General features: G+C 41.0%; 1 protein-coding gene across 2 annotated transcripts in view; it reads right to left on the reverse strand.

The window, feature by feature from the left end:
• ascc1 (activating signal cointegrator 1 complex subunit 1) overlaps positions 1–26,290 on the reverse strand; it is a 64,608-nt gene that overhangs the window by 28,323 nt on the left and 9,995 nt on the right. For both annotated transcript variants that reach the window (XM_059946481.1, XM_059946482.1), the window contains exon 6: positions 16,074–16,210. In XM_059946481.1, the coding sequence (XP_059802464.1) occupies positions 16,074–16,210 (137 nt within the window). The remainder of the gene's footprint in view (positions 1–16,073; positions 16,211–26,290) is intronic.

The following is a 26,290-nucleotide window of genomic DNA, read 5'->3' on the forward strand; positions in this document are numbered from 1 at the left end:
AGAATAGCTGATCTTCTAGAGGGCTCAACCATGAGCTGCTCTAAAAAGCCATCTCATAGGCATTCTAGAACTGCCCCCTCTTGGTACCCAGCATCAGCCCGATTTTCCCAATCTACCTGCATGTTGAAATCCCCCATGACTAATGATTATCATCTAAGTCTTTAATAGAAATGATGGGGTGACATGGTGGTACAGCGGTTAGCACAACACTTTACAGTACCAGTGACCAGGATTCAATTCCTGCCACCATTTCTTCTTTGGGATGTATATATTCTGTGCCTTCTGTATTTGTACATTCTCCCCATGACTGCATGGGATTCCTCCAGGTGGTCTAGTTTCTTCCCACAGTCCAAAGATGTACCAGTTGGTATGTTAATCGGTCATTGTAAATTGTCCTGTGATTAGGGTCAGGTTAAATCAGTGGGTTGCTGTGCGGCAGGGTGTGTGTACGGCTGGAGGGGCCTACTCCACGCTGGATCTCAATAAAAATAAAAATTAAATAAAAAACAGTGACTGACCCAGCACCAATCCCTACAGCACACCACCAGTCAGTGAGTATCTGGAACGAGTTGCCAGAGGAAGTAGTAGAGGTAGGTACAATTGCAACATCTAAGAAGCATTTGTATAGGTACATGGAGAGTTATGGGATGAAAATAGGCAACTGGAACTATCAGGGAGGATGCTGTTGTTGGCACGGACCAGATGGGCCGAAGGGCCCATTTTCATGCTGTATTAACACATACAAAGTGCTGGAGGAATTTAGCAAGTCAGGCTGCATCTATGGTGGGGATTAAAATTCACCATCTCCACCTATCATCTCCCAGCTTCTTATTTCTTCACTCCTCCCTCACCTGGTTTCACCTATCAACTTCTAGCTTGTACTCCTTTCCATTCCCTCCACCTTCTCATTCTGACTTCCTCCTCCTGCCTTTCCCTTCCTGATGGAGGGTCTCAGCCCAAAATGGCAGCTGTTTATTGATGCTACGATTTGCTGAGCTTCTCCAGCATTTTGTGTGCATTGTCGAAGATTTCCAGTATCTGCAGAATCGTTTGTGTTAATCCATGCTGAAATACTCTTTGACTCTAATGTAAAACATTTTATAATGTTGTATTTCCTAGTTCTACTGTCACATGTACAGTGCATATGAAGAAGACACTGCAAAACTAGTATATAAACAAGAAAGTCCGCAGATGCTGGAAATCCAGAACAATACACACAAAAAACTGTTGGAGGAACTCAGCAAGTCAAGCAACATCTATGGAAATGAGTAATTCCATAGTAATAGTAATAATTACATAGTAATAATTTGATGATTCAGGTTGAGACTCTTCCTCAGAACTGGAAAGGAAGGTGGGGGAGGAAAAGGAGGACAGCCAGTTTCTTGTTCTGCGGCTGCCTGTAAGCAGACAAATCTCAAGGTTGTATAATTCAGAATCAGAATCAGGTTTATTATCACTGGCATGTGATGTAAAATTTATTAACTTAGCAGCAGCAGTTCAATGCCATACATAATCTAGCAGAGAGAGAAAAAAATAAAACATAATAATAAATAAATCCATTTTGTGTATTGAATAGATTTTTTTAATGTGCAAAAACAGAAATACTGTATATTTTAAAAAGTATACATACTTTGATAATAAATGTACTTTGAATCTTTTGAAGCCAGTTGGGTAGGAAAGGCAAAGTGCTGGAGAAGAAGGAATTTGATAGGAGAGGAGAGTGAACTGTAGGAGAAAAGGAAGGAGCAGAAGACCCAGCGGGAGGTGATAGGCTTGTGAGAAAAGGTAAGAGGCCATAATGGGGAATAGAAGAAGGCGGGAGGGGGAGGGAATTTTTTTTATAACTGCAAGGAGAAGTCAATATTCATGCCATCAGGTTGGAGGTTAGCCAGATAGTATATAAGGTGTCGCTCCTCTACTCTGTGAGTGGCCTCCTTCTGTACCAAGATGAGGTCGTGGACCAACATGTTGGAACGGAAATGGGAATCGGAATTAAAATGTTTGGACACTGGGAGGATCTGCTTTCGGCGGATGGAGCGGAGGTGCTTTAACGAAGCGGTCCCCAAATTTATGACAGGTCTTAGCAATGTAGAGGAGGCTGTATCGGGAAACACCGGACACAGCAGACAGTCCCAGCAGATTCGCAGGTGAAGTGTTGCCGCACCAGGAAGGACTGTTTGGGGCCCGGAATAGAGGTGAATGAGCAGGTGTAGCGTTTAGGCTGCTTGCAGGGATAAACTAACATAAACAATTATTTCACGGGTACTTGAATACAAACCAAAGGATCCTTTCTTAACAAGCATCATTTCGGGTGTGAGTCATGATCTCCTGAGGAACAATGTTCCAATCTTAACACTGGCCTTGGAAAGAAACCATTTAAACATGTTTACTCAAGCAGAAGGCTGAATTCATTGGTACTCATTTATATTCATGTCCTCTGGTGATTCTGAGCTGACTGCTGCTGTATTGTTATTCGTGCAATAGAGAGAAACCCAATGACTACGTGACAGAAACAAGAGAAAGGATGTAAAACTAACTCAACATGCGCGGTGCTAGAAATGTTCATGTGCTGTCATCATGAAATGTTCATGTGCTGTCAACTAACATGCTGAATGGTCTGGGTTCCCTGGCAACACACAAAAATGTTGGAGGAGCCCAGAAGGTCAGGCAGCATCTATGGAAATGTATAAACAGTCAACGTTTCAGGTCGAGACCCTTCTTCAGGACTCTGCCCAAAACGTCGACTGTTTTCTCTTTTCCATAGATGCTGCTTGACCTGCTGACTTCCTCCAGCACTTAGTGTGTGTTGCTTTGGATTTCCAGCATCTGCAGACTTTCTCATGTGATTCATCTGAGTTCCCTGTCTTAACAATGACTCAACTATACATGGGAGTTCCTCCAGTTGTGTGTTGCAGTTCTTTTTATATCTGTTATCTAATAAATGATGCCATTCCGAAAGGTCATCAACCTGAAATGTTAACTCTTTTCATCCTTCCACAACTGCTGCCTAATTTGATTAGTATTTACAATTTTGCAACATTGGCAACATTTTGCTTTTCTGTTCAAAGTCTATCACCTTCACTCCACTCATTCCTCTACCTTTCTCTCCCACGTAACACAATTTTAAAGGTTACAGCAGCTTTAGCAAACTGAATGGAAAATGGAGTTTCTAATTTGACCTCCCCACAAACCACAGGACTAATTTTATCACTTCCTCCCTGCTTCAAGCTTCAGTTTTTTTTACATTGACAATCTCAAGAAAGCCTTGCATTTAGTGTAGCCACTGCACTGCGATGTATAAAGCTGAATTATGCAAGGTCAGGAGATCAAAAACTTTCTCAGGTACCGAGTTCGAAAGGGGAGGATATGGAAAAGTGCAGTTTCACGAACGGAAACCTAGTGATGAGGCTAAGACAGCTGAAGAGGCAGTGAGAATGGGAGTAAAATAAAACTGAAGCGTGTCCTGATGAAGGAGCTTTGTGCAAAATATCAACCGTTTTTCCCTCTTCATAGATGCTGCCTGGCCTGCTGAGTTCCTTCAGCATTTTGTGTGTGTGTGTGTGTTACTAAGCAAGGTTAAAAAGTTAGGATTGGAGAAGAGCAGAATCAGAATTGGGTTTACCAACTCCGTCATATTTAATGAAATTTTTTGTTTTGTGGCAGCAGGACAGTGCAGTACACAACAATTATGATAAAGTTGGATAGATAACTGATAGATAGATAGATAGATAGATAAAGCAAGGTAAGAATAGTGAGGCTGTGCTCATGGACTATTCAGAAATCTGGTAGTAGAGGGAGAGAAGTTGTTCTTAAAATGTTGAATATCAGAGTCAGAATCAGGTTTATTATCACCAGCGTGTCGTGAAATTTGTTAACTTTGCAGCAGCAGTTCAATGCAACACATTATATAGAAGAAAAAAACACAAAATAAAATAATAATAAATAAATAAATTATTGTTTATGTATATTGAATCGATCAAAAATCGTGCAAAAACAGAAATACTACATATTTTAAAAAGTGAGGTGGTAGTATCAAGGGGTTCATTGTCCATTTAGGAATCGGATGGCAGAGCGGAAGAAGCTGTGCTTGAATCGCTGAGCGTGTGCCTTCAGACTTCTGTATCTCCTACCTGATGGTAACAGTGAGAAAAGGACATGCCCTGGGTGGTGGAGGTCCTTAATAATGGACGCTGCCTTCCTGAGACATCACTCCTTGAAGGTGTCCTGGTTACTTTGTAGGCTAGAACCCAAGATGGAGCTGACTAGATTTACAACCTTCTGCAGCTTCTTTTGGTCCTGTGCAGTAACACCCCCTCCCCTAAAAAAGACCAGACAGTGATGCAGCCTGTCAGAATGTTCTCCACGGTACACCTATTGAAGTTTTTTGAATGTATTTGTTGAGATACCAAATCTCTTCAAACTCCTAATGAAGTATAGCCAATGTCTTGCCTTCTTTATAATTGCATTGATATGTTGGGACCAGGTTAGATCCTCAGATATCTTGACACTCAGGAACTTGAAACTGCTCACTCTCTCCACTTCTGATCCCTCTATAAGGATTGGTATGTGTTCCTTCGTCTTACCTTCCCTGAAGTCCACAATCAGCTCCGTCGTCTTACTGACATTGAGTGCCAGGTTGTTGCTGTGACACCACCCACTAGTTGGCATATCTCACTCCTCCTGTACGCCCTCTCATCACCACCTGAGATTCTACCAACAATGGATATATCATCAGCAAATCTAGAGATGGTATTTGAGTGATGCCAGGCCACGCAGTCATTGGAATACAGAGTAGAGCAGCGGGCTAAGCACACACCCCTGAAGTGCACCAGTGTTGATTGTCAGTGAGTCTTCAGACTCCTGTCCTCCCTGATGATAGGAATGAGAAGAGATCATAGGGTTTCGGCCCAAAACGTCGACTGTACTTCTTTTCCATAGATGCTGCCTGGTCTGCTGAGTTCCTCCAGCATTTTGTGTGTCTGCAGATTTTCCCTTGCTAGAGATCAAAGATGCTTGGCTTCAAGGAGGGCAACAAAAATATGGAAGGAGTTGAAATAAAGGAGTGAGAATGAAAAAAAAACAAATCAATGCCAATATAAGTTAGCTAGCACAGAACTGAGGACACACAGTTGTGAAACATACCACTTTTTTCTGCCTTCCTGTACCTTGCTATAAAACGCTGTGGCTAACATTAAGAATGTTAATCTAATCTTGCAATCTGGCAAGAAGCAGAGTACTGATACATGATGGGCTCAAACTTCTAGAGTACGAATTCAAATTAAAAAGAGACCAAAGACATCAATAAAATCAGTTTTTATATTACATTAACTAAGAAAAATGCTTGTTTATCTGCTATGCCTGAGTATTACTATGAAGTCACACAGTATGAAAATCTATCAGGTTTATTAGGATAGGTCCATTAATGATCTTTGTAGTTTATGACAGTTTAATGTCTTTCATCCACGACTGAAAATCCACCAGATTATATTCAAAATAAACACATTACAAGAGAAATTGGACATCCTACCATTTTAGCTTGCAAGATTACTTCAGAATGGAATGCTGGACAGAGTGATAAGTTTTTGTATGGAATATATAATACTTTTAAATGGCCATTGCCAATTCCTGTTTTATTAGTTCCTTAACTCGTATCCAAGTGAAATCCATTCTCAGTTTATCATCATTTGCAACTCTGCCTCAGCTCATCTGCTCTTGAACTGTTGAGTTGAGTTCCATTGCTATCCAAATTGACTTTTTACCTCCACAACCCTACACTCAAATTTATTTTTGCCTGCCATTTTTATTTCAGCTATGGACAACCAAGGCTTCAATTATGACAGATGAACATCTGGATCTTCACCAACCATCTCATTTAAACAGCTGTCATCATAGTTCGCATAAACCAGAGGTTCCCAACGTTTCTTATGCCATGGAGCCTTACCATTAATGGAGGTGTCCCAAGTTGGGAATCCCTGGGCTAAACAAATGTAAAAGAAAAGTTTCCTTAAAATAGAGTCCTTAAGATAGAAAAGTTCCTATTACAAATTCAAACTTTGTGCCATGGGCACCACGATAGCATAGCGGCCAGCATGCCATTATTACAGCTCGAGGCGTTGGGAGTTCTGAATTCAAGCCTGATGTCCACTGAAAGGAATTTGTATGCCTTCCCGAAGGAAGACATGGCTTTTCTCTGCGTGCTCCCAGTCCGGTTAGTAGGTTAATTGGCCATTGTAAATTGTCCAATGATTAGGCTCGGGTTAAGTTAGGGGTTACTGGGTGGTGAGGGCCAAACAGCCGGGAGGGCCTATTCCATGCTATACCTCTAAATAAATAAAATACATAAAATAAAAAAGGAACACCAAGGCAAAATAGCCTGTTCTAAAAGGAGGTGGAGAAACCTGAGGCTTCAGGGCCAGTATTCCCACAGACAGGCTTTGACTGTAATTTAAACTAGGAGTACTTTACACAAGGAGTGGTTTACACTAGGGGCCAGAGTCAGGGGTAGACAATGTTTGAAAGGGGCCAAAACTGGTCAAAAGGAGAAGTGAAATCATGAAGGTAATCAAACATAAGAATTTTTAAATTGAGTGCCTAAAGAAATCTGAGGTTTGTAACTGCACAGATTAAAAGCAAGTTGCAAAGGTTAAATAAAAAAACTAAAAAAAATATTGTTAATATGCAGCACAAAAGAGGAAAGGGTAAAGAAGAAAGATGGAAGAGATTCGGCTGATGGTGGAAAACAAAAGTAAAACACACAAAATGGTGGAGGAACGCAGCTTCTATGGAGATGAATAAAGAGCCAACATTTCAAGCAGAGACTCTTCAGGTGAGTTCCTCGAGCACTTTGTGTGAGTCCTGTAAGAGGAAAAACAGATGAACCTATCTTCCCCGCAAATGCTGTTAAATTACCATTTTCACTGTTCATCACTTTTATCTCCAATTTATTAAAACAATTAAATGCACAACAAAATACACTTTACACTGTAAAGTACCTATGTCCTTAATTTACATAAATATCACATTTTCTGTTACCTCAACAGCAGAGATCTTTAAAGCTGCTCAGGATAGAGGATTTTACAAGCAGGCAGCCTGGGACTTCTGAAAGCATGGCTGTAAACCTTATCACGAGTGTGACGATCTAGCACCTCATTATACTAAAATGCACAAATCTTTTCTGTTGAATAATCAGTTTTTCATTCTAAAACAAAGCCTCAATTTGTTTCTGGTTTAAATCTGCCCTGAAGCAGTGCTTCCAACTATCAAGGGGAACTGGGCAAGGAGGTCAATCTGTGGTTGGCAGCGCTGCTGCTGAAACATCATGTTGTGTCACAGAGTGCCTTGGCACAGTTCTCTCAGAGTTCAGAAACACACGTAATCCATGGCTGCTCCTTTAAAACTGCACTTGTTTACAGATTTTGCTTTAGCAAAGATTTGTGGCAAAGAAAAGCCTTGTTTATTTTTTTTGTTGACGGGTTAATTTACTTGACAAAGCTTTGCTAACTGGTGAAGAGACAAACTCAGTTCCATCACAACACATTGCTAGCTGGATTCACCTTTTTGTTTTGACTGCTAATTTCTTAACTTGGCTTTAAAAGCACAATGGCCTCGCATTTCAAAGCAGCATCGCATTGAAAATGATCAGAATCATTCATTACAGGAGATTCTTCAACTCACTGTGCTTGTGCTTGCTCTGTACAACTATCATCCACTCTCCTGCTCTTTCAGAATCAGGTTTATTATCACCAGCATGTGACGGGAAATTTGTTAACTTAACAGCAGCCGTTCAATGCAGTAGACAATAGACAATAGGTGCAGGAGTAGGCTATTCGGCCCATCAAGCCCACACCACCATTCACAGTGATCATGGCTGATCATCCACAATCAGTATCCCGTTCCTGCTTTCTCCTCCTATTCCTTAACTCCATTTTATAAATGTAATTCATAATATAGAAGAAAATAATAATAAATATGTAAATCAATTCTAATGTACATATATTGAACAGATTAAAAATGTGCAAAAACAGAAATATTGTATATTTTTTTAATAAAGTGAGATAGTGTCCAAGGGTTCAATGTCCATTTAGGAATCAGATGGCAGAGGGGAAGAAGCTGTTCCTGAATCGCTGAGTGAGTGCCTTCAGGCTTCTGTACCTCCTACCTGATGGTAACAGTGAGAAAAGGGCATGCCCTGGGTGCTGGAGGTCTTTAATAATGGATGCTGTCTTTCTGAGACACTGCTTCCTGAAGATGTCCTGGGTACTTTGTAGGCTAGTACCTAAAATGGAGCTGACTAGATTTACAACCTTCTGCAGCTTCTTTCAGTCCTGTGCAGTAGCCCTTCACCCCCATATCAGACAGTGACGCAGCCTGTCCGAATTCTCTCCATGGTACATCTATAGAAGTTTTGAGTGTACTTGTTGACAAGCCATATCTCTTTAAACTCCTACTGAAGTATAGCCACTGTCTTGCCTTCTTTATAACTACATTGATAAGTTAGGACCAGGTTAGATCCTCAGAGATCTTGACACCCAGGAACTTGAAGCTGCTCAATTTCTCCACTTCTGATCCTTCTTTGAGGATTGGTATGTGTTCCTTTGTCTCATCCTTCCTGAAGTCCACATTCAGCCCTTTCATCTTACTGACGTTGAGTGCCAGGTTGTTGCTGCGGGACCGCTCCACTAGTTGGCACATCTCACTCCTGTGCACCCTCTCGTCACCACCTGAGATTCTACCAACAATGGTTGTATCACCAGTAAATTTATAGATGGTATTTGAGCTATGCCTAGTCACACAGTCAAGTGTATATAAAGAGTAGAGCAGCAGGCTAAGCACACACCCGAGGTGCACCAATCTTGATCGTCAGTGTGGAGGATATGTTACCACCAATCTGCAGAGATTGTGGTCTTCTGGTTAGGAAGTTGAGGATCCAATTGCAGAGGGAGGTACAGAGGCCCAGGTTCTTCAACTTCTCAATCAGGAACTTTCCACTAGACTTCTAAGTTTTTTTGATTTTAAATATAAAGAGCTGCTCCCTATTAAATGTAATGAGTTGCAAACCTCACTAACATTTCTTATTGCTCCTCTCCTAAATATGACATCAGGAAATACAGTTTCTGCCTATTACTGCATATAATAAAACCTAAATAAAAATGGTAATGTGGTGATTAGTGCGACACCATCAATCACTGATTAGCTTTCTGTAAGGAGTTTATTTGCTCTTCCCATGACTGCATGGGTATCCTCCAGGTGCTCTTGTTTCCTCCCACATTCCAAAAACATACAGTATGGGTTAGGGTTAATAAATTTGGGCATACTATGTTGGCACCAGAGGCAAGGCGACAGTCATGGAATGCCCCCAGCACATTCTTGGCTGCAAACAATGCACTTCACTGCATGTTTTGATGTACATGTGATGAATAAAATTAATCTATAAAAACAAATGCACAAAACCGATACTGCAGAACAGGTCTCTCATCCCTTTAGTCAAACCCGTCTATTTGCTTCTCAACATACTCTGCTTAAGTGGCCATTTTCAGCCTGCTGATCCATCGAGGACTTCCTGCACATCCATTTCCATCCAGAACTCTCAAACCCCCACCCCTAGTTCCCCTGTTTCTTTCCCCTCCCTCACCTGGTGAGGAGTCCTATTGAGGAGTCAGCGGTGGAAAAGGTGAGCAACTTCAAGTTTATAGGTGTTAATGTTTCAGAGGATCTGTGCTAGATCCCACACACTGATGTAATCATGGAGAAGGAATGCCAGTGGCTGTAATTTGTTAGGAATTTGAGGAGACTTGCTATATCACTATAGACACACAAATTTCTCTAGATATATGGTAGAGAGCATTTTGACTCGTTGCATCATAGCCTGGAATGGATAAGATTGTAAGAGGCTGTATACGGTGTAGAGTTAGCCAGCTCCATCATGGGCACAAGCCTTCCCACCATCGAGGATATCTTCAAAAGGGTGTAGAGTCAGTTAGCTTCATCATGGCACAAGCTTCCCACCATCGAGGACATCTTTGAGAAGTGATACCTGAAAAAGGCTGCATCCATCACTAAAGCTTTTTACCATGCAGGACATGCCTTCTTCAGGTTACTGCCATTGGGGAGGAGGTAAAGGAACCAAAAGACCAACACTCAATGATTCAGACACAGTTTCTTACCCTCCACCACAAAATTTATAAACGGTTCATGAACCCAGGAACCCAAACTAATTTTTGCATTGTTTATTTATTTTGTAATATATAATTTATATGTTTTTACACTGTACTACTGTCATAAAATGACAGATTTCACATCATATAATTCAGTGATAATAAATCTGAATTCTCCCAACTCTTCTCCTTTTGTGTAGTATTCCTCCTTCACACTGACTGTAATCTGCAGCCCTTTGTTGAGACAACTATCATCTCCCAACTCTGTTGCTAAATCCATCCTTCCTGCTCACACCTGGCCCTGTCTGCTCTTCAACCTCTCCTCACATGGATCCACCTATTGCTTGCTCGCTCCTGCCTCACCCCCCTACTCCTCACCAACTCTTCAGAGTGGCTATCACCTCTATGCTCCTCCTGATGGAGGGACTCAGCCTCAAATATCAACTGTCCCTTTGCCTCCACTGTTGAAGTATGGATTTGCTCTCCAGTTAAGTTGGCATTACATAGCTATTCCATCTCTCTAGGAACATGGAGAAGTCCATGATGGAGAAAAGGACATGAAGAAGGGGTTAAATACAGAAGCATCACATGGAGTTTGTCCTGGTGGAGATCTTTTGGACTAAATGACTGGGTTGCGTGCCAAAAATATTTTACATACAAATTCACTCAATCTATTAAGAAAAATACTGAGCGGATTGTTAAAAGTTATCCATGGGACATAAATCATTGCAAAGGCATGTTTAGTCTTTTTACAGCAAATAAAATTTGACAATTTCCAAATCTGTTTAATTTTAACTGCATTTCTTCTCGTATGTAGTTCAATAACCACAGTTACCCATTAGAAAAGATAGAGCTGCCAAACATCAAACTCTAGAATAGAACAATTTAGAACAAAATGGTAGGAAAATCACAATCTCAGAAATATAACTGTACAGTTGGTAAATAACTGGATGAATTAGGTAAAGCCGCAAGTCCAAATGTCTCACAAAAGCATCTGAGAAACTTTAATGCTGTTAATTAAATAAATAAAGCAGGAGCAAAAAGCCACGTGTATGAAGAATGGCAATGAAATACATTAAAAACCCATCTGATTCACCAATCTACTACAGGATAAGTAATCCACAATCCTGACCCAGCACAGCCAGTTTATGACCAGATTTACAACAATGTGACTGACTCAGAACAGCCTGGTACTTACAACCAACTATGGACTAGCAATACTGGTTGCCTTGCCAGCCACACCTAAAAAAAGAATGTTGTTGATCTGATTGACAGGAAGCTTCTGACACATGCAGTGACCAACCAGTTCTTAATGCTCTAGCCACTCAATAAAAGGAGGTTACAAAACCTACTCCACCATGCAACTATATCTATAGATCTGTAGGTCATAGCTTCTCAAGGAGATATTCAGCCATTTTTTAGATATGGTGATTATTTCTATCTGTATTAATCTTTCAGGCAGTGAGTTCCAGATTCCCACGGGTAGCTTTTGGCCCCCATATCTCACCTTCAATTTTTATACTAATTACTTTAAATCTATACCCCCTGGTTTTCAATCCCCTCAGCTCCTCATTTGAAAGAAATAGCTCCTTGCTATTTATTCTGCCTAGATTTCTTATAATTTAACAAACACTTCAATTAAATTTCCCCTCAGGCTCCTCTGTTCCAAAGAAAGCAATTTCATCTTTCCTCATAGCAAAAATTTTCCAGTCCCATCACTGTCCTGGATATACCAAATGCTTCTCATAATTGTGTTTTTCTCTGACTCAGTTACTGTTGTCTTACTTCTGCTGCCATGCATTCATTAATAATACATTTGGCCACAGCAATAGCTCAATTTTCCTTTGTTTTGCCAGCACCATCTTTATGAAATTAGAACCAGAGCCCAGTGGATGTGTCAGCATTCGTGGGAGTCCCCAGAGCACATCACCAATTACATGAGATTCCTCTCAGTTTTCAATCTTTGCAAGAGGCCATCAAATGTTTTGTTTTCCCCAATATGTGCTGGAGTCTTTAAATCTGTTGAGTTTTGGAGATTGTAATTTAAATTGTGCCATTAGCTTCAAGCAGCTTCCTATACTGAAATGTTTGAAAATTGTTAGCATATAAATATGAATTAAGATAGTACAGATCCTCAGCCCTAATTTTGTCAAATTAGTTGCAGCTCACCACCAATATTATCCGTGGATTTAACAATTTGGAATTTGCGTTGGAGGCAGAAAATTTATTCTTTGCTACTTCGCTTAGTAGTAACCCGGTCAGAATGCAATTGTTCTACTGCGGATCGAAACTGGTCCAATCCAGATTGAAGAGAAAGGACGCCACAACGTAGTGATCCACAGAGCATTTTCAAGTGATTAATGACACCTAGTGGTGGGTAAATCTAACCTCTCTTATTGCACAGCAGGCAGTCCACAGATTTTTGTGTCAACGATGGAATGACCTTTCTGACCCAAAGTTTATGCCAGTTCACACAGTAATCCCATTCCCCACTAATTTTCCCTTTAACCTATCCTTCCTACAATCCCATTAACTCGCCCTACTTTTCAACTACACACAGGGGTAATTTACAGTAGCTGGTACAGTAGAATGATAAAGTTGTAGAGCACTAAAGTATGGAAACAGGCCCTTCAGTCGACCTCCTCTGTCAAACTGGTCTTCTTCCTAGTCCCATCTACCTGCACCTGGACCATATCCTTCCGTACCTCTCTCATCCATGTATCTATCCAAACATCTCTTTAAACATTACAATTGAACCTGGATCCACCGCATCTGTTGCCAGCTCGTTCCACACTCCTCTGAGTGAAGAAGTCCCCCCCCACCAAATTCCCCTTAAATATTTCACCTAAACCTATGACCTCTCATTCTAGTCTCACCCAACAAGGGGAGAAAGCCTGCATGCATTTACCCTATCTATACCCCTCATAAATTTGTATACAATGGATTCTCAGTTAACTGGGACACATTGGAATCAGTGCCCTCCCTATAAGACGAGTCTTCAACTCTCAGCAAGCTCCTTGGAAATTTTTCAAGTTTTTGATATCTTTCCTGTACTTGGGTAACTGGAAATGTACACAATATTCCAAAGTTGGCCTCACCAACATCTTATACAACTTCAACATAACATCACAACTGCTGCACTCAGTGCTATGATGTATGAAGGCCAATGTGCCAAAAACTCTCTTTATGACCATATAAACCTGTGATCCCACTTTCAAGGACATGGATCTACATTCCCAGGCCCCTTTGTTCTACCGCACTCCTCAGTGCCCTACCATTCACTGTGTAAGTCTTACCCTGATGTGTCCTCCTAAAGAGCAATATTCACACATGTCTGCATTAATTTTCATCTGCCATTTTTCACTGATTTTCTCAGCAGGTCAAGATCATGCTACAGCAACTAATAATCCAAACGTATGGGAAGAAATCGGAGCATCTGTATGGAAACACAAACTCTACACAGAGTGCACCCAGGCTCCAGGAGTTGTTAGGAAGCAACTCTACCAGCTGTGCCATTATGCCAAACAACACATACTAAATGCTGGTGGAACACAGCAGGCCAGGCAGCATCTATAAGGAGAAGCACTGTCGACGTTTCGGGCCGAGACCCTTCGTCAGGACTAACTGCTTCTCCTTATAGATGCTGTCTGGCCTGCTGTGGTCCACCAGCACTTGGTGTGTGTTGTTTGAATTTCCAGCATCTGCAGATTTCCTCGTGTGTGCCATTATGTCACCCTGATTATATATACTGGGAGCAAATGACACAAATTACCTGCCAACTGATATTTACCCTCCATTTGTACAATGAACTACTTGCTGGTGCACCTCTTTACCTGAGACTGGAACTTTGAGGCAGGACTAGTTACACTGCTATGTCATCTTAATGTCAGGCAATGGAGCTGTGACTCTACATGAACATTTATGAAATAAAGCTTCTGCATATAGTCACAGTAGGAGATCTGAACAGATGAGCAATATTAAAGCCCGAGCTTCTAGCTACCGACATTTAGAATTACAGCCAGATTCTGCATGTTGAGCTATTCACTCAACCTTTTCTTGGCTTGAAAATTGGTATCGGCAGCAGGAAGAATACAAATACAATAAGACAACCTACAGAGAGGAGGTAGACGAGCTCGAGGCCTGGTAAAAGGAAAATAATCTCTTCCTCAATTGTCAACAAGATAATGGAGATGGTTAGTGATTTCAGGAGAACTTGGACCACCCACACCCCTCTGTACATTGGCGGCACAGCGGTGGAAACTGTGAGCAGTTTCAAACTCCTGGGAATACACATATCATGGTCCCATAACGTATTCTGCACAATCAGGAAAGCTCACCCACACCTCTACTTTCTGAGAAGGCTGAAGAGAGCTGGACTAGGCACATCTACACTCACATCCTTCTACAAATGTGCAGTAGAGAACATCCTAACAAGCTGCAGCATTGCATGGTATGGAAATTGAACTGTGGCGGACAGGAAGGCTCTAAAATGGGTAATCAAAACTGCCAATTGACATTTATTATACAATCAACTGTTTGTTGATGGCAGTTCTTTACCTGATACCGAAGCTTTGAGGCAGCCTACTAACACCAGCCTACCCTCCATCGAGGATATATATACAGAAAGGTGCCAGAATAGGGTCCGTAACATCAGGACCAAAACCACCCTGCTCATGGACTGCTTGTCCCACTCCCATCAGGGAGGAGGCTACGTAGCAGCCATGCCAGGACCACCAGTTTCAAAAACAGTTACTTTCCCCAAGCAGTATGGCTGATGAATTCCTCCAGCAACTAACCCACCCTTCCACACCTTCCCAGCACTACTACTTTATAATTTCCTCCCAGCCACCTTATGTACTGACACTCCTGTGTCTAGCTTCATTTTTTGGACATACTGTACAATCTATGTTAATAAGCTATCTTATATATGTATTGTGTTTCTTTATTGTTGTGTTCTTTATCTTTTTGTGTTTTTTCTTGTGCAACAATCATTTTGTTCTCCTACACACTTCTGTACTGGAAATGACATTAAACAATCTTGAACCTGAATTTGAATAAACCGAACACTAAAAGCAATGACCATAAAGAGAGCAAATGAGGCACTAAAATTTATTTTTACAAAGGGGAGGTAGGGAAGATACATTAAAACTGTACCATAACCTAGTTATTGAAGTGGTGAGTGTGCATAATTTGCTACCACAGAGAATGGTTGAGATTTAAGATTGTTTAATATCATTTCTAGTACCTAAATATAATGGAGAACCAAACAATTGTTACTCTGGATCCAACACAGCACAAAAAGCAGAATAAAGAACACAATAATAGAAAAACACAATAAATATAAATACATAAGATAGCTTATACACATATTCATTGTATGACTATAAAATGACACTTGGCACAGGAGAGTCTGTACATGAGATGACTGATGGGAAATGATAAAGTAGTGGTGGCGGGGGGGGGTGAAGTGGTGGGTCAGTGGGTGGAGGGTGTTGATCAGCCATACTGCTTGGGGAAAGTAACTGTTTTTCAGTCTGGTGGTCCTGGTGTGGATGCTATGTAGCCTCCTCCCTGATGGGAGTGGGACAAACAGTCCGTGAGCAAGGTGGGTGGCATCTTCCATGATGTTACTGGCCCTTTTCCAGCACCTTTCTGAATATGTGTTCTTGATGGCAGGTTGGCTGGTGCCAGTGATGCGTTGGGCAAAACTGCCCAACCCTTCAAGGCATGAGGCACAGAAGCATTGAGGGGCAACTGCCATACTTGAAAGAAAGTTGTGCTAACAGGTGCTTGTGGAGCATAGACACTGGGATGGGTTAACTGTGACATATAATCAGTTTTTGCACCATCTATCTTACATAAACCTAGTTCAGCTGGAGCACCAAAGGAACACTGCAAACTGCCTTAGATCTTACTCACTCAATGAAGTCCTCTTTGCATTTCTGCAGCAACTCAGATGCTTTTGTAATTTCTTGCTCATTAAGTAGGATGAGTGTCCCGATTGTCAGGTGTAGCTTTGCTGGGTTCTGGAAGATACTGTCATCAATCCCACGGTCCTGGAAGGGATAAATCGGTGAAATTTTTGCATTGTCCTGTTCCCCTGAGAAAAGCTACAAACGTGAAGCAGCGACTGAAGCCCATCTTGTGGAAAACTAGAAACCAGCAAGCTGATCAGGGTTCTGGGTGATGTTGTGCGATGAGGGTCAGTTTGATTTGTACTTATCTGACATAGTTTGGTATGTCAACAAAGACTAGCAAATTTCTACAGATGTATCATGGAGGACACTCTGACTGTTACTCCATACTGCTATGGAGGCGCCATTACAGAGGATCGTACGAGGCTTCGGAGGGTTGTAGACTCAGACAGCTCCATCATGGGCACAAGTATCTCCACCATCAAAAGACATCTTCAGAAAAGTGGTGCCTCAAGAAGGTGGTATCTATCATTAGGGGCCCTCAACATCCAGAACATGCCTTATTCTCATTAATACCATCAGGGAGAAAGTACAGGACCCCGAAGATCCACACTTAATATTTTATGAACAGCTTCTTCCCTTCCGCCATCAGATTTCTGAACGGTTCATGAATTCATGAACACTACCTTGCTATTCACTTGTGCACTATTTATGTATTTATTTATTATAATATCTAATTCGTTATGGCTGCACTGTACCTTTGTCATAAAACAACAAATTTCATGAATTATTTCAGTGACAATAAACCCGATTCTGAAATGTGTCCTGTTTCCTAAATTACAATGGTTACTGTGCTTTACAAGCCCTTCATTGTCAACAAAGCACTAGGTTCTTTCTGATGTGAAAGGTGTTACATAAATACAAGTGCCAGATAAATTACGAACTATACCTTCATTCAGTTATGATTTTTATATGCCTACTAGGATCCGGAATAGATAGTTCAGTTAATCAGCTTTATGGTGCTGCAGTGCTTTATTTACAGAGTAATTATAAAGTAATGGAAGGTAATTATGCGAGGTGGTGTTAAAAATTGTGTGTGAAAGCTCCCAACCTGAAATATGAATGGTGATGCTTTCTGTGCCACAATAAACACAGCAGCAACAAGCAGAACAAACTGAAACATTTCTTCATTAAGGTAGTAATTTTTCTGCACATGTGATGACCTCATCCTTGACCTTGTGACAAAATACCTGGACTAGGGTTACCTTATAGCTTTGCATGAGAAAGAAGGTCCATGTGTCAGTCATTATTAATGGAACAGAAGTGGGGAGGGTCAGTAGCTTTAAATTCTTTTTTATTATTATATAAAAGGCCCTGGGACCAGCACATAAACACCATCACAAAGAAGGCACAACAGCATCTCTACTTACTCAGAAGCTTGGATAGATTCAGAACGTTATCAAAAACTTTGACAAACTTCGATAGATATACAGTGGAGAGCATCGTAACTGTTATATCACAGCCTGGTGTGGAAACACCCAAAGCCCATTCCTACAGAAAGTGGTGGAAATAGCTCAGTCATCACAGGCAAAGCCCTCTGCATCACCGAGCACATTTACAAGGAGTACCGCCAGAAGAAAGCAACATTCATTATCAAGGACCCCGACCATCCAGACCATGCTCTCTTCTCGTTACCACCATTGGATAGGAGGTACAAAAGCCTTAGGTCCATACCACTAGACTCAGATACAGTATTACCATACAACAGTCAGGCTCCTGAACCAGCATGGATAACTTCACTCACCTCAACTCTAATCTGATCCCACAACCTTCAGACTCGCTTTCGAGAACTCTACAGCTCATGTCCTCAGTAATAATTTTTTATCCACACAATTTCAATTTGAGTTCAATGTTTTTTTGCAAACTGATTGTTTGCCAGTCTTTGCTTATGTATAGTTTTTCAAGGAAGAACAAATTAGGGAAATAAAAGAAGAGAAGAATGTAGTAGTCAAGGGTGTTTGGTTACCCTCAGAATACAAATTAGGAAAAAAGACAACTTACTATGTTTTAAGAAAGCTTCATACCAAGTATGTTTCAATGACTCTGAAAACTGCAACCAAGGCCAAACCTCATTTTTCAACTGTTTCCATAAGATTCCGAATAAGGATGACAGTACTCACATGCTCTAAAGGACCTTCCCTGCAATTCAATAGATTTCTCATGAAAGACAATTACTTATCCAGACAGTGAAATCTGCAGACAATTGCCCACTAACATGGGCAATTTCAGAACTATTCCAGTGAACTATTCAAACTTATTTTTGAAGGACTGTTTCAGCTTGCCAGATTAATGTAGCATCTGCACTGAAAAATACATTCAGTGACCACTTTGTTAGGTACCTCCTGTACCTAATAAAAGTGGCCAGGGTCTATCTTCTCGGTCTTCTGTTGCTATAGCCTATCCATTTCAAAGTTCGACATGTTGTGGATTCAGAGATGCTCTTCTGCACACGCTGTTGTAATGCATAGTTACTTGAGTTAGTTTTACCTTCCTGTCAGCTTGAACTAGTCTGGCCACTCTCCTCTGACCTCTCTCATTAACAAGAAATTTTTGCCCACAGATGTGCTGCTCTCTGGATTTTTGTTGTTTTTCACACCATTCTCTGTAAACTCTAGAGAACTGTTGTGTGCAGAAATCCCAGGAGATCACCAACAATCATTCCACAGTGAAAGTCACTTAGATCACATTACTTCCCCATTCTGAAATTTGGTCTGAACAATAACTGAACCTCTTGACCACAACCACATGCTTTTAGTGCATTGAGTTGCTGCCATTTGATTGGTTGATTAGACATTTGCATTAACAGAAGTAGCCACTTTTTGTATTATCTACGTAAAGGAACATAAATACTATTAAAAGATTCCATGTTCTGATGAGGTCGGTATAAATTTAACTCTCCAGTGCTCTTCTGGATCCTCTTTGAAAGGCTAAGGGTCTGGGGATTGTACTTTATCTCCACATTATCCCCATATATTGTGAGCTGATTTTACATCAAACCAGACAGCAATGGCATCTTCACATCAGCCTTTACTTTCTGGTATATTGTGAGCATTCTCTCACAATGTACAAAAATAACAGCAAGCTCTCAGGACAGCAGAAAGGGTCATTCGCAGCAGTCTACCATCACTGCAAGACACGTCTACGTCCAGGAAGCGGGCAGGCAAAATCACTGCGGACCCTACCCAACTAGCAAACTTGCCTTTTCCAAAAGCTACCTTCTGGAATGCACTATAGGACTAATAAAACAACAACTTCAACCACTTAAAAAACTTATTTCCCCAGGCATTCATCCTGATTAACCATTTTAGTTGGACCCCCAACCCACACTCCTCTATTGTTTCACTGCAGTAGAAACACTTTAAACCACTTCTTATAATGTTTATATTGTAAATACTTCCACATTTTATTCTATATCTGTACTTATAATTTTATTTTTATATAATTCCTTATTCTATATAATTGTTGAATATTGACATTGTTTTTTGCATTTCATGCCTTGACCAACACATCACAGCAATTTCCTAATACATGTCAATGTACACTCAGTGGCCACTTTATTAGATACACCTGTACCACCTGCTTGTTCATGCAAATATCTAATCAGCCAATTGTGTGGCAGCAACTCAATGCATAAAAGCATGCAGACATAGTTGAGGCTCAGTTGTTGTTCAGACTAAACATCAGAATGGGGAAGAAATGCGAACTATGTGACTTGCACTGTGGAATGATTGTTGGTGCTGGATGGGGTGGTTTGAGTATATGAGACTGCTGATCTGCTGGGATTTTCATGTACAACAGTCTCTAGAGTTGGTGAAAAACAGAGAATGGTGTGAAAAACAACAAATATCCAGTGAATGGCAGCTCTGTGGGTGAAAATGCCTTGTTGATGAGAGAGGTCAGAGGTGAAAGGCCAGACTGGTTCAAGCTGACAGGAAGGTGACAGAAACTCAAATAACCTCACGTTACAACAGTGGTGTGCAGAAGAGCATCTCTGAATGCACAACACATCAAACCTTGAAGTGGATGGGTCACAGCAACAGAAGACAACAAAAACACAGCAGCCACTTTGTTAGATACTGTTATGAACCCCGTAACTGGGTCACTTACCAGCAAAGATAGAGAGGTATGTTGAAGTCTGATGGTACTATTTTTAACAGTATTTATTAGTAAAAATACACAAAAATAATATCAATGCCAACATACAGATAATATACGTCGTCAATACTAAATCTAAAAATGCGGGTATATTAATAATCAATAAGAAATGGCTCTATCGTTGTCTAGGGGATAATGTATTGTCCGATGGAAATATAAAAGTCACTTAGTTCATTCAGGCTGCAGCCTTTGGTTGGAGAGAGAGAGATTTTTTTTTAGAAACTTGCCGGCTTTCCTTTTTATGATTTTGATCCTTCGGGAGTCCCGTTGGTGTGGCTGTTCACTAGTGGCCTCTCCTTTAGCTAAGCTGTTCTTCCTTGGTGAGGCTGCCAATCCCAGGCAAAGGGAAAGGACGCACGCGAGCCCCCCACCGGCTGTCGCTATTAAACGCTGTCACGGGATTTCTAGCGTTTCTCCTGGTGCGTCTAAAGGAGTTGTTCCCCAGACCCTCTTTTATCCTTACTCACGGGGTCTCAGATGTCAATCAGGTTGGGATGATGCAATCCCTCAACCAGCCCACTCTGGTCATCCCCTGAGGGGCTTCAATGAATAGTACAGTACTCAATACACAATTCCGTCTCCAAGAGACAATAGCTGTTATCAATGGTTCAGTCTTGCTGAGGCCAGGACACATTCCAAACCCTGTGTATTCTGGACGTCTCTCTCTCATTTCCTGGGTCCCAGACCCGAATTAATAGCGATCTTGCGATTCTCAAAAAGGAGGAGGCTACTTTGGCCCCTCAGAGTTGTGGCACATTCGTAACAGTACAGACAAACAACATTGATCCCTGATTCTACTTATCACTGTAAGTTTGGAGACCCCAACGATAATGCTGACAGAACTGGCAGCCATTGATATGTGACTACAAGCTGCTTTGCTGTGATTATATCAGTTTGCAGAACCCAAATTTCAGGTTTTCTTGCAGTTTGACATATGCAACGTAAACACAATGGCCTCGGGGCTCATCCAGATCAATTTTTACATGTGTAGCAGAGCTCAAATTGCTTACTTCATTAATATTACAATACAGTGCCTCTTTGATCAAAAGATCAATGTAGTTGTCTTATTTCAATTTGCAGTCATGCTCTTTTGATCAGAAAACCTTTGATCAGTTGAAATTATTTGCAGTATTGATATAGATATACAAAGTGTTTTTTTCATTCTTGATATTCTTTTAAATATTTATATCATCACCTACTGGTAATTAGATATAAGAGCTAATCACCCACGGGTAGGTTCAAGTTGTCCAGATCATGTTTGTAACATTTAACATCCCTCAAGGCCAGCATTCCAAACACATCTTGAATCTGAATAGTTTTAATCTTACAATTTCAAACCTGCTTCGGTTAAAAGGTAACCGGCTTTCAAGTTCATTCTCCAGACTGATGACTTGTTATTGCTTTGCTTAACAATAACAAGATCAGGAAATTTTCCAGATGAAAGAACATTTGAGAGGATAAACACAGGCTTAATTTCACAGTACACTTACAAAATCTGAGGTAGCTCTTTGCCTGGTGCACAGTGACTCTACGAGTCCCACTCTGCTGCCTTCTCTACATAGCTCTGTCTTTTTCCTTTTCAGCTACATATCCAGCTCCCTTTTGAACAGTTAGTGATAGAGCAAATTAAAGCATTTTGGCTGGTAGATAGGACTACACAGCATGGACACTGGCCCTTTGATCCACCAAATCTACACCCATTCATTTATACGAGTCCTACGTTCATCCCAGTTTTTTTTTATTTGCCCCACATCTCTCAACTTCTCCCAGATCCCACCACTCACCTGTACACCGGGGGCATTTTAGTCATTGCTTAATCATGCATCCTTGGGAAATGGGAGGAAGGTGAAGCACCTGAAAGAAACCTATTCACCAGGAGAACTTGCAAACTCAAACTAGACAAATCCCCAGATTAAAACTGAATCTGGGTCTACTTGTTTGTTTATTTTCGCACTACAAGGTCGAATTGGCCCTTCTGTCCCTTCGAGCCATACTGCCCCAGGAACCCGAAATCCCTGATTTAACCTTAAGCTAATCACAGGGACCACTTACAATGAGCAATTAATATACCCAGTAGGCCTTTGGACTGTACGAGTAAACCAAAGTACCCAGAAAAAACCCATGCGTTCCAAAGGGAGGACGTACAGAGACATCTTACTGCAATTGAACTCTCACACCGTGAGCTGTAATAGCATCACAGAAACCACTACACTGTTGCACCCCGTGATACCCTATCCTGAGGTATGAAACAAGGGGGTTGTTTAGCCCTGCCTTATCAACAATTGTTGGACTCGCATTTAACCAGGCAAGTGGAGAATATAAGCACAAGAGACTCCACAGATGTCGGAAGTGAAGAGTACTCCATCACATGTGTCACTTGTGCCTTACAGATGGCAAAAACATTTTGGAGTAGCAGCATGTGAGCTGGTTGCTGCAGGGTACTCCGCCTTTGATCTGCTCTTGTACTTGAACTTACAGTTGCAAGAAAAAGTTGTCAACCCTTTGCAATTACCTGGTTTTCTGCATTAATTACTCATAAAATGTGGCCTGCTCTTCATCTAAGTCACAATAATAGACAAACACAATCTGCCTAAACTAATAACACAGATAATTGTACTTTTCATGTCTTTATTGAACACATTGTTTAATCATTCACAGTCCAAGCTAGAAAAAGTATGTGAAGCCTTGTATTTAATAACTGGGAGAACTTCCTTCAGCAGCAATAACTTCCACTGAATATTTCCTGTATCAGATTTACACAATTTTACACCATTCCTCCAAATAAAACTGTTCCATTTCATCAATATTTCTGCAGTATCTTGAATGAACAGTCCTCCAGGTCATGCCACAGCATCTCAATTGAGTTAAGGTCTGGACTCTGACTTGGCTATTTTAAAACATGAATTTTCTTCTTTTTTAAACCATTCTGTTGTTGATTTTACTCTTTTATTTTGGATCATCGTTGTATCATCCAACTTCTATTTCGCTTCAAATTATGGACTGCTACCCTGATATTCTCCTGTAAAATGTCTTGATACAATTTCGAATTTTTTGTTCCCTCAATGATTACAAGCTGTCCAGGCAAAAAAGCCCCAAACCATGATGCTCCTTCCACCATGCTTCACGGTTGAGGTTTTAGTGTTGGTGTTCACTGCTGTTTTTCCTCCATAAAGTTCAACTTTTGTCTCATCTGTCCACAGACATTGTCCCAGAAGTGTTGTAAAACATCCAGGTGGTCTTTTGCAAATATGAGATGTGCAGCGATGTTTTTTTTTGGAGAGTGGTAGTTTCCTCCATGGTGTCCTTCCATGAACACCGTTCTTGTTCAGTGTTCTTATAATGGACACATGAAGAAAGACTTCAGCAAATTATAGAGATTTCTGCAGGTCTTTTGCCCTTGGGTTCTTTTTCACCTCTTTCAGCATTACACGTTGTGCTCTTGGTGTGAACTTTGCAGGATGTCCACTCCTAGGGAGAGTAGCAACAGTTCTGAATTTCCTTCTTTTGTAAACAATTTCTCTTCCCGTGGACCGATGAACACTTGGGTCTTTAGAAGTACTTTTGTAACCTTTTTTAAGCTTCATACATCTCTACAATTCTTCTTCTAAGGTTCTCTGCAAGATGTTTTGATCAAGGCATGGTGCACATAAACAGTTCTTTCTTGACAAGAGCAGGCTCTATCAGTAACTTGACTTTGTCTTTTGTTATAGAGCAGGACACCTCTACAATCCACACCTCCAATCTCACCTCATTGACTGGAACACCTGACACCAAATTGCTTTTGTAGAACCACAGGTTCACATACTTTTTTGAACCTAGACTGTGATTGTTTAAATGGTGTATTCAGTATTGACGAGAAGTACAATTGTGTTATTAGTTTAGGCAAATTGTGTTTGTCTATCATTGTGATTTAGATGAAGATCAGAACACATTTTATGAGTAATTAAGGCAGAAAACCAGGTAATTACAATTAGAAAGGGTTCACAAACTTTTTTTTCTTGCAACTGTACGTAGCTGGACCAGTTGAATTTCCAATTACTGTTGACCTTCAGAATATTAATAGTGGAGGACTGAGCATCATAATGTTATTGTAAGTCGATGGCAGGTGATTAAACACTGACTCAGTAGGAAGGATTCCAAATGCAACCATAGCAATTATTTTGAGAGGATAAGAATATAAAAGCAAGGATGTAATGCTGAGTCTTTGTAAGGCTTTGGTCAGACTACATTTGGAGTATTGTGAGCAATTGTGGCCCCCATATCTAAGAAAGGGTGTGCAGGCATTGGAGAGGGTCCGGAGGAGGCTTGCAAGAATGATTCTGGGAATACAACATAAGCCGGTATTATTAAACTTAATTCTGATGAAAGGGTTAATATGTGAGGAAAGTTCGATGGCCTTGGGTCTGTGCTCAGTGGAGTTTAGAAGAATGAGGGGAGATCGCATAGAAGTCTACTGAATATTGAAAGGCCTACATAGAATGGAGATGGAGAGGATGTTTCCAATAGTGGGAAAGTCCAGGATCAGCCTGAGAATGAAAGGACATTCCTTTACAGCAGAGATGAGGAGGAATTTCTTTATCAGAGGGTGGTGAATCTGTTGAATTCATTTCTACAGATGACTGTAGAGACCAAGTCATTGGGGATAGCTGACAGGTTCTTAATTAGTAAGGGCTCCTACAGTTCTACAACATATCTTGTAGCCTTGATAAAGATGGTCATTGCTGGCCACCTTAGTGCTGCTAATGTTACTTGTTACTTATCATCCCAGGCTTGAATGTTGTTTAGCTTTTGCTGTGTGCAGGGAATGGGTTGCTGAAGAGTTGCAAATATAATTTAACTCAGCAATCATCAGCAAACATTCTCACGTTTCAGCTTAAGAGGAAAGGAAAGTCAATGATGAAGCAGTTATGCTGGGACTTTCCCTGAAATATGATGTCCTGGGGGTGGGATGATTGACATCCAATGACCACAACCCTTTTCCCCAGGGTTCCTCTTGAAACCCATTAGTATTAGTTAATGTCACATAGTTAGACATATAATGCCTCATTGTCGAGACAATCTCTGTCACCTCGGCTCCGGCAATCGTTCAGCTCTTTGGTCCATATTTGGATGAATGTGGGTGGGTGGAGTAGGTTCTTCCCAATATCCTGAAAACAGTTATTCATACAAGTAATATAGCCTCCAATCTGACAGCATGAAAATCGAATTCTCCTCCCTTCCCCTTCTCTCTTTTCCTATTCCTAGACACTAGAACACTACAGCACAGTACAGGCCCTTCGGCCCTCAATGTTGTGCCGACCTATATATTCCTTTTTTAAAAAAAAAAGTACTAAACCCACACTACCCCGTAACCCTCTATTTTTCTTTCAACCATGTGCCTGTCCAAGAGGCTCTTAAATACCCCTAATATTTTAGCCTCCACCACCATCCCTGGCAAGTCATTCCAGGTATCCACAACCCTCTGTGGAAAAAACTTACCCCTGATGTCTCCCCTAAACTTCCCTCCCTTAACTTTGTACATATGCCCTCTGGTGTTTGATTCGTGCCCTGATTCTGGCTTCCCTCTTAACCCTTCCCCTCTCTTCACTGTAGTTCTCCTCCTCCTTCCCTTTCTCTCATGGTCCACACTCCACTCCTATCAGAATCCTTCTTCTTCAGCCCCTTACCTCTTCCACCTATCAGCTTCCCCACTTCATCCTCCTACCCCACCCATCTACCCTCTGCCTCACCTATCACCTGCCAGCCTTTTCTCCTTCCCCACTCCATACTTTCTTATTCTGGCTTCTTCCCTCTTCTTTTCCAGTCCTGATGAAGGGTCTTGACCCAAAATGTTAGCTGTTTATTCCTCTCCATGGATGCTGCCTAACCTGCTGAGTCCCTGCAGCATTTTGCGTGTGTTGTTCAAGATTTCTAGCACTTGCAGAATGTGTTGTCTTTAACACTTTTTGAGTGATTGTAAGTTGCTGAAGATTGTACCAAGGACATGAAAAAACAATTTTTGTCAAG

This window comes from Hypanus sabinus, chromosome 21 (genome assembly GCF_030144855.1).
Source record: "Hypanus sabinus isolate sHypSab1 chromosome 21, sHypSab1.hap1, whole genome shotgun sequence".
NCBI classification, from domain to species: Eukaryota; Metazoa; Chordata; class Chondrichthyes; order Myliobatiformes; family Dasyatidae; genus Hypanus; species Hypanus sabinus.